Source organism: Patiria miniata, unplaced genomic scaffold (assembly GCF_015706575.1).
Source record: "Patiria miniata isolate m_02_andy unplaced genomic scaffold, ASM1570657v1 HiC_scaffold_17, whole genome shotgun sequence".
Classification (NCBI taxonomy): Eukaryota; Metazoa; Echinodermata; class Asteroidea; order Valvatida; family Asterinidae; genus Patiria; species Patiria miniata.
In genome coordinates, this window is record NW_024037055.1 from 1,364,984 (window position 1) to 1,373,467 (window position 8,484).

Below are 8,484 nucleotides of genomic sequence, written 5' to 3' on the forward strand. Positions count from 1 at the left end.
TTTTGTAGCCCAAGTAAGCGATATTTGCCGCAATCCAATATAACCGCCTGTTTTTCCCAAAAGAAATGAGCCCTTTTTATTTCATGTATTAGTCGATTATTCGATTGAAAGGTGGGAGATAATTATATATAATAATGTCCTCAAGCAAATGAACATTAAGAATTTCCACTCTATGTAAATCAATTTCTTAAGACAAAAAGGGTGTAATCTTGTCCATTTAAGTCCCAAGGGGGCGCTGTTTACTTTTTACGGTGGTACTGACTATTTGGTGGCTATTGACTATTTGGGGGGGGGAGCCCACAAGTGGCAACTGGCAACCCCTATGGAGCAATCCAGGAAATATTTTCTCGTAAATATTTGGAAACCCTCCCAAACCCACCAACATGAAGTTTTAGAAGGAAACACCAAAATTTCTCTCCCTCCCCCCCCCCCTCCCACAACTTGTACTCCACCAGAACTACAAAAACGTCATTCAAACAACAGACAATAAACAGCTGAACGTGTCCAACTCTTATAGTTCACAAATTGTCTTTGTTTTGTTTTGTTTTTTTCAACAAAATGACGATCTGATAACCACAATCAAATACTAATTGACAATTCAGAAATTCTGGATTTGTCTCCTTTTTTTAATTTGTCAAACAGGAAATTTGGGGGACTGTTCACCCCAATATATTATACTATCCCATTTTCGATTTTAAGGTTTTGTTTATACAGGTATATACATAAATAGTCTGTTTTATAAGCTTTAAGGCTCTGTATAGACATTTGCAACAATTCACATAATTCACAAAAACTTGATTTATAGGAAATGATTACTTTTCAACATAATTAATTATAATTGTTTGGATAAATCTCAAGCACTGACTGAAAATAAAAATGAATAATAATTGCATGAGAAATACAGCAATTCATGTGTGTAAAAACAAAACTTAAAAAAAATTGAAGTACATGTATTGTCAAAACCAGACATTTTTCAATTGTCAGTTTTTCTTTCAAATGTGTAATCTTACGTAACTAAAATATACTGCAAAAGATCCCGACCAAAAATGTTGTCCTTAATAGTCAGGGTTTTTTTCAGATTTATGATCCTGTCTAAATATACTGCAAAAGTTTGAGACCTAAAGTTTACCCTAAAAGGTGATTTCTTTTTTATTGTAGAGGTGTATCGGTTCAAGAAATGTATGACCCAAAACTTGAACAAGCAATATATTTTCACTTTTTTTTTACATCACAAACTTCAAACAGACATAGTAATGCAAAGGAAAGTCTTTTTCAAAAAGTCATTAAGGGAAACTGACATGGTGCATTATAACAATTGTTCAAAGTTGAACAAAAGAATTGACTGAAGCAAGATTTGAACCTGCAACCTCTGGATTACCATTCCAGTGCTCTACCAACTGAGCTATCCAACCCTCTATGTTAGTAGTTCCCTATTGTGTCAATGTCTTTGTTTAAGTGATTGAATACATTTTAACCAGCATAAGAGTCTGCTTTTGACGTAACTCATCACATTCAGATCACTGAAAAAAAGACTTGTGGGGCTTTACTTCACAGTTTACTCATAGCCCTGGAAACTTTGGAAGACGGAGATTTGCCAAGAACTTTGCAAATAAAATTGCCAACATCTAGCACTTTTTGGAGGTCAACTCCCTGGAAGAAAAATGGAAAAAGAAAAAAAAACAGTGTTTAACAAAAATTGGAGAAAAAAATGGATTAGTCTAATCGTCAAAATGTTTTATAGTCTGGCAACCCTGCAGAAAACACAAAGACGCAACACTTGTCAAAGTGAGAGGTCTGCTCAGTGTAGCAAGATCCAGCAGGTCAAAAATCTTAAGGCCAAACTGCCTCAGGGTTTATTTAACCTGGCCAAATTACAGCTCATCTAGATACGCTTTTTTGAGTAGAAATTCAGAAACTTAACTTTCATTCATGAATATGTAACTGTTTGTAAACTAAACTAACTTCGGCCAATTTGGGGCGGTATTTTCCTTTAAAAAGCCAGTTTTCTTATAATGGTTTGGTACTAACCATCACAAGAAAATTACAGTACTTCCTCTTAGGTCGAAAATGACAGCACATTATTATATAATTTATTGTTATATAAATTATTACATAATTGGGGTACAATGATTGATCCTATTATTGAATATTCATAAATACCTCAGACAGTTTAGCTATTCCTATTGGTCGAGAGCCCGTCACGTGGCCGGTATTAAACGGATGATAAAGACATGGCTAGCTGGTCTTAAACACTTTCCCAGTGTCACAATAAAATGTGGACTCCTAAAAATCCAGTGCCTCTTACCGTTTCATTGGTTGAACGTTCACAATCCTCACGTAGGCATGCGCAACACTACAAGCGAGTCAGAATTTTATAGTTCTAAATTCAAAACGCAACGCCCCAGGTGCGTTCTGCGTGACATCGCGCTGAACATGTTACGCGCGCGTCAATCTCCATAAAAGGGTTGTTTACATCTTACTCGCCAGCTGAACACTCCATTATTTTGCTAGAGGGATGTTTCAAAAAGCATGAAGTGAACTTGTTGAACAAAATCGGGATTTTTTGAACGAATTATTTGAATTTTTTTTACGGATAAGGTATTTATGAATGGGAATAAATATGTGCTCGGTCGGTATTTATCACTCGTTTAATACCGCTTAGAGTCTGGGTGCTGATAATTACCCTCGCCTCCGGCTCGGGTAATTATCAGCACCCAAACTCTAAGCGGTATTAAACGAGTGATAAAAACCTCCGGAGCACACATTTATTCCCTTATTTTTGAATGTATTGCAGATGGTGTCCAATACCTTTATAAGGTTTATACGTATTAAAGATGAAAAATTGGTCAACTTTTTGTACAAATAAACTGGTAAAATCATTAGTCCGGCAAACACATAAAAGCTCATTATAGTCAGTGACGGAACTTGGTTGTAGAAAGAGTTACAGCATACGTACTGTTTGGATGCCAAGTCCATCCAACATGTAGACCAAGTCCTCTGTAGCCACATTGCCTGAAGCACCCTTGGCATACGGACAGCCTCCTAGGCCAGCGACAGACGAGTCTACTACGCTAATACCACACTGAAATCATAAAGAAGGAAGAAGGTTGCACTCTCACAACACTATGCTCCAGCAAGACATGATTTCCAAGACATTGTTATGATAGTGATTCAGGTAGTGGTGAGTGATTTATTTTGATAATGCCAGTTTTTTGGGGGTGGGTGATGAGAAATCTTGACCCACGACTACTCCTCCCCCTTCCAAGAGACCTGGGCAACACAGTAGGTTCTCACCTGCAGAGCAGCATATATATTTGCCAAAGCCTGCCCGTAAGTATCATGGCAATGAACAGCCAGGCATTCTACAGGCACTTCCTTTGTGACAACCTCCAAGAGTTGCTTCATCTCACCAGGGGTGCCCACCCCTATTGTATCACCCAGGGACACCTCATAGCAGCCCATGTCATACAACCTCTTGGCTACCTAAAAAAGTAATAATCATAATAAAAACAATTGTTGAATACTATGATAGAAGTGATCCCCCCCCCCAGAATTGTGTGTGCTCTGGGACCAGCATTAACAGGCTTGTCTTGTCTTGTTACCTGGGCAACTGCAGTAGGGAGTACTTTCCCCTCATACGGACACCCCAGAACGCACGACACATAACCACGTACAGCAACACCAGCTTGCTTTGCTGCATCCACCACGGCTTGAAATCTGTCAATACTCTCCCAAATTGAACAGTTGATGTTCTTCCTAAAAAAAATGACATTAACTGTTGACAGATCAAAACGAGTATAGGATTGATAGTCATTTTAAAGTTATTACTCTGTCATTTGCTCCAGGGTTTCAAATTTTCTTGAGAAACATCTTCTCAAATTGAAATGTCTATATCACCTTACGGCCAGTGCATACTTAAAGCAGACACCAACTTGTGGTGACTTGTGGTGACTTGTGATTGACTTGTGATTTACTTGTGGTGACTTGTGGTGACTAGTGACTAATTTTGATTACAAGTCTGGTCCAAACATCCCTGCCTTTGTCACAGTACATTTTAATAGCTTGACACTTGACATGAGACTTGATGACTTGTGATTGACATGTGATGGACTCGTGATTGACTTGTGATTGACTTGTGATGACTTGTGATTGACTTGTGGTTGACTTGTGATTGACTTGTGATTGACTTGTGATTGACTTGTGATTGACTTGTGATTGGCTTGTGATGAACTTGTGATTGACTTGTGATTGGCTTGTGATGACTTGTGATTGACTTGTGATTGAGTTGTGATTCCAGATCATTCATAGTTTGAGCGAATAACCCCACCTGCTGAATGTTTCTGAGGCCGCTCCAAATATGGCCACTTCCTCGGCACCGGCCAGGAGGGCTGATTTCAGGCCCCGGACATTGGGTGTTAGGGCAGGGTAGCTGACTCCCGCCCTCCTCTTAATGGACTGCAACACCTCTGTGTGGTCTGCCATCTGGTCATCAAATAAAACAAATTAACAACTAGCCATATTTTTGTTTGCTAAATAAATATGTGTTTATAATAGCACCCCTGATTAACAATTTATTAAGTTATCAAAAGTTTATTGAAAGTTGTTTCTTGTTTTTTGGGTTTCTTTTTTTTTGGGGGGGGGGGAATGTTACTTACCTGTGGTACCCATTTTGGGGATACAAAACTGGTCGCCTCTATGACTTTAAGTCCAGTTCCAGACAATCTGTTGATTAGCTCCACTTTTGTTTCTGTGCTAACAATTTCCTAGTGTGATGGAACAAAGGAATATATTTAATATAAGAATATTAAAGGTCTCAAAGGAAGATGAATCTACCAATCACAGATCACAACATGAACAGATATAGCAATGAGTATTATTCATCATTAAAAGATAACATTCTTTGGCCAAATTTTAAAAAAAACTTAGTTTCTCATCCGGACTGGAAAAAAAGGAGGATGCATCCACTTTTTTTGCCAATGTTAGATCCAAGGTATGGTCTTTTTTTTTCTTCAAAACATCCAACGTCAATGTGAGATTTTTTCCCAGACGGCAGATACTGTTATTGCCAAAATTGACATCACTTTTTTCAAAGTAGGTTTTTAAACATGAAAATAGCCACTCATTTATGTCGGAAGCAACTATTACAACTTAAGATATTTCTGACGGTAAAAACATCAGAAAATACGGCACATTTTCCCATTAAAAAAAAGTAAAAATTAAATACCAAAACAAAAACAAAAAAAGATGCGGCAAGGAAAAAGTATGCAGGCACATTTTTGTATGATTTGGTCTTACGTGGATTTCGTGTGACCCACACAAACTATCAAAAATACAAAATTTTGCAATTTCAAGACAAAAAATAATAATTACATGTATTTAACTTTAAGATTTGCCCTTTCTCTATTTTGCAAAAATAAAATATTATCTCACCTTCTCATTTTGAAGCCCATCCCGAGGTCCAACCTCCACGATTTTTACTGCAGACGGAAGGGCGTCCTTCTAGCAATGCAAGATAGAATCACAAATGATCAAAATAGTGACAAAAGAAACTTGTGCACATGAATGATATATGATATGGTAGGAAGAGAGTAGTCTGATGCGATCTGGTGAAAGTAGTGTCCTAAGTTAAATGCCATGGCCTGTGAAAAAAAATATATCCACTAAAACCATCAGATTTCACACCCAAAACAGCCACAAAACAGCCTTAAATCTTCCAAATACACCAAGGCCATTGGCACCAACTGGACTATTCCATCTAGGAGACAGTCTAAGGAATTAAATTCAATTAAAAAAATAATGGCCCTAAACTGGTGTGGTGGCTGCTTTTTTTCAGACGTCTATATTTTGTGTAATTTCCAGGTTCGTTTGCACACATTAGCGTATCTTCAAACACAAAACTACACGAACAGTAGACGTCTGAAAAAGGGGGGACTACCTTTAGGCCTATATTACTTTAAAGAGGGTGAGTGTGTTTACATGTACATGTATAATAAAAGCATAGGCCTGAATAAGCAAATTCTAAATGTGAAAATTAAAACTTGACAAAGTTCTACATTTTCGGGTACATGTTCCAACTCCAAGTGTGGCCTTTATTTTATGGAGCTAGTCTAGTAAATTGGCCACATTTTTATATTTATGGGGCTGGTACAGTGGTAGGCCTAATGCTCACGTGGTACTTGTCAGATACTGACAAAGTTATAACCTTTGCAAAAGCATGCGCCTATCGATAAGGAGGATACATATGATAAAGTCATACCATGGTCATACTCATCCCATGGCATGGAGGAAGGAACACAAACCTTCCTCCATGCTCAGTCAAGCCTCATCATGATCATGGATTGAGCCTAGCTCTACTGAGTGGAGCGCTGAATTACGGGTACCCCTCCATGCTAGTAAAAGTATGGAGGGGTACCCGTAATTCAGCGCTCCACTCAGTAGAGCTAGATTGAGCCTAGCCCAGTGCTAGCTGGCCGGCCCCCTATGTCCGGAAACTGGGCAAAAAAATATCCACCTTTTATATAAATCTACCCCCGTTTTAATGTAATTTTGCGTCTTTAAATCATGATTGTTACCATTTGAGGTCACTTACACTAATCGTGGAGCTATATCTTTTCACAAATCGGCAAGGATTGAGCTGTAAAATCCTCCGACATGAGCGAGCGCCAGAAGAAGACATGGAAGACGCCATGTTGAATCTAGGGAATAGCGCCACCCATCGATCCAATCATCATGTTTTGTGCATGCTCTTCTTGCTGTCCAACTTGATGAAGGAATAATGTAGCCTTACTTTCGTTTCACATTTTTTTTTTTGCTTCCGAAGACAAAAATAACGTACTTTGTTTCTCTTTTAGCTTTCTGCTGCCCAAAAAGAAAATGACGTTTGTTTCCTTTTCCCTGAACTGAAGAGAAACAAAAGTGTTGACTACTATTTGTGTAGCGAACCCTCTTTTGAAAGACAATTTTAGTTTTCGTGATAAAACACTATATTTTCATTAAATCATATTAAAATTATTCTTCCACGGCTACCGTCAATTTTCAAACCCCTTGTGTCAAATATCATGGCCAATAATCGGACGCAAGTTCAATCCAATGCAATAAGTTGTTCTGTAGTTATTGTCTCCAGAATCAGCGTTGTTCTTTTGTTTAATGGGCAAATCGTGATCCGCATTGCCAGAAGTCTTTACGCTGCTAACTAGTGTTTGTGTACAGCGCCCTCTTTAAGAAGAAATATTATGGTTTCAAAATTTTTAAACTTGTTCATGTCATTACAAACGAAATTTCATATCAAAACAATTTGTTATTCTAGAGTTATTGTCTCCATACAGAGTGTCTTACTTTATTCAAATAAACTTTTAAATGACTTAATTCGGAATGATTTTTTTCCCGCGATTTAAACACTGTATAGTTTCTTACATTCATTTTTCCACGGTTCACGTCAATTTTCAAACATCTGTGTCACCTTTAGTATTAATGCCAATTATTGGACGAGATTTCAATCTAATGCAGTATGTTATACTGGAATTATTATCTCCAAAAAGAGTGTTTTATTTTACTTCAATTAAAAGTGGCATAGATTCGGAATGAATTTTTCTTATATGGTGGTGTACCCTAACGTGGCGCACTTCGAAGCATACCCAAATTTCCTCGTGTAGTGTTGCCAAACCTCTTTGTTGACAAACCTCAAATTCATGCAGTGAAATACTGGTACTTTTACCTTATTAATGCTTGCTGTTTAACCTCTGTGAACAATTTCGGTTTCATAAAATTTAAGCCGAAATTAAAAAACGGTGGCGTCCGGAAATTGGGCACAATTTGGCGGAGTGTTCCCTAACGTGGCGCACTTAAATAAATCTCGGGAAATTCCAAATTAACATTTAAGAATTTCTGAAAACTTGATAAATTCTGATAAATCATTATTATCTCTACTTACATACCCAGCCAGATGTTTGTCACAAAATTATTTTCTTATTTTTCGGGGCATTTTCAAAGGGTTCACTTTGCACTTGAAAATAAAATCGGAAAATCACGCCAAAATAAGTTTTTCTTTTAACTTTGTAGCGGGTAAATAAATTCGCGATTTATGAACGGGAGTGTTTATAACTTGATGAAATTTCACTTTCTGTGAAATTTCAGTTAAAACTTTTGCTCTAGCTAGGCGCTACAGGCGAAAAATCAAAGTGCGCCACGTTAGGGGGCGCGCCACGTTAGGGTACATCAACAATACTATATTTTATTTAATCTTATTAAATTTATTCTTCAAACCACCATTTAAACCACACGCGCAAGTGTCTGTCGCTTTGAATTTAAGTTGACAGTTTGTTCTTGAAAGTTCGCATTAAAAGGCATGAAAGTACCCTTAAAAATGACAATATAAAGTTAAATACAAAGGTGTTTTTTTTAAAGGAAATGTACATCATTGGCTTTTGCTGTAATTTTCAGAAATGGAGTATTTGAGGGGTTAGTATAATATATCAAATATTGGTA

General features: G+C 37.4%; 1 protein-coding gene and 1 non-coding gene across 3 annotated transcripts; both read right to left on the reverse strand.

Annotated features, from left to right (window-relative positions):
* Positions 1-587: 587 nt before the first annotated feature.
* LOC119723337 (hydroxymethylglutaryl-CoA lyase, mitochondrial-like) lies at positions 588-6,729 on the reverse strand. Of its 2 annotated transcripts, none has more exons than XM_038193912.1 (8): positions 6,590-6,729; positions 5,431-5,496; positions 4,656-4,763; positions 4,328-4,482; positions 3,603-3,756; positions 3,295-3,483; positions 2,957-3,082; positions 588-1,650 (listed from the first exon to the last, which is right to left on the reverse strand). In XM_038193912.1, the coding sequence occupies exons 1-8, from the start codon at positions 6,686-6,688 to the stop codon at positions 1,549-1,551; spliced, it is 999 nt and encodes a 332-aa protein (XP_038049840.1). In that variant the 5' UTR covers positions 6,689-6,729; the 3' UTR covers positions 588-1,548. The 2 variants fall into 2 exon arrangements, with proteins under 2 accessions (XP_038049840.1, XP_038049839.1); XM_038193911.1 differs by having other exon boundaries at positions 5,431-5,499; positions 6,590-6,728.
* On the reverse strand, positions 1,340-1,412 carry Trnat-ggu. The gene has a single exon. It is a non-coding gene; the product is annotated as a tRNA-Thr (tRNA).
* Positions 6,730-8,484: the final 1,755 nt, after the last annotated feature.

What these genes read in the sequence shown, in the direction of transcription:
- LOC119723337 (XM_038193911.1), bottom strand. Translation starts at nt 6,688, where the DNA reads ATGGCGTCTTCCATGTCTTCTTCTGGCGCTCGCTCATGTCGGAGGATT. An exon ending in GATATAGCTCCACGATTAGT is followed by an intron (nt 5,500 to 6,589) that starts GTAAGTGACCTC and finishes TTGCATTGCTAG; the next exon opens with AAGGACGCCCTTCCGTCTGC. An exon ending in ATGGGCTTCAAAATGAGAAG is followed by an intron (nt 4,764 to 5,430) that starts GTGAGATAATAT and finishes CCATCACACTAG; the next exon opens with GAAATTGTTAGCACAGAAAC.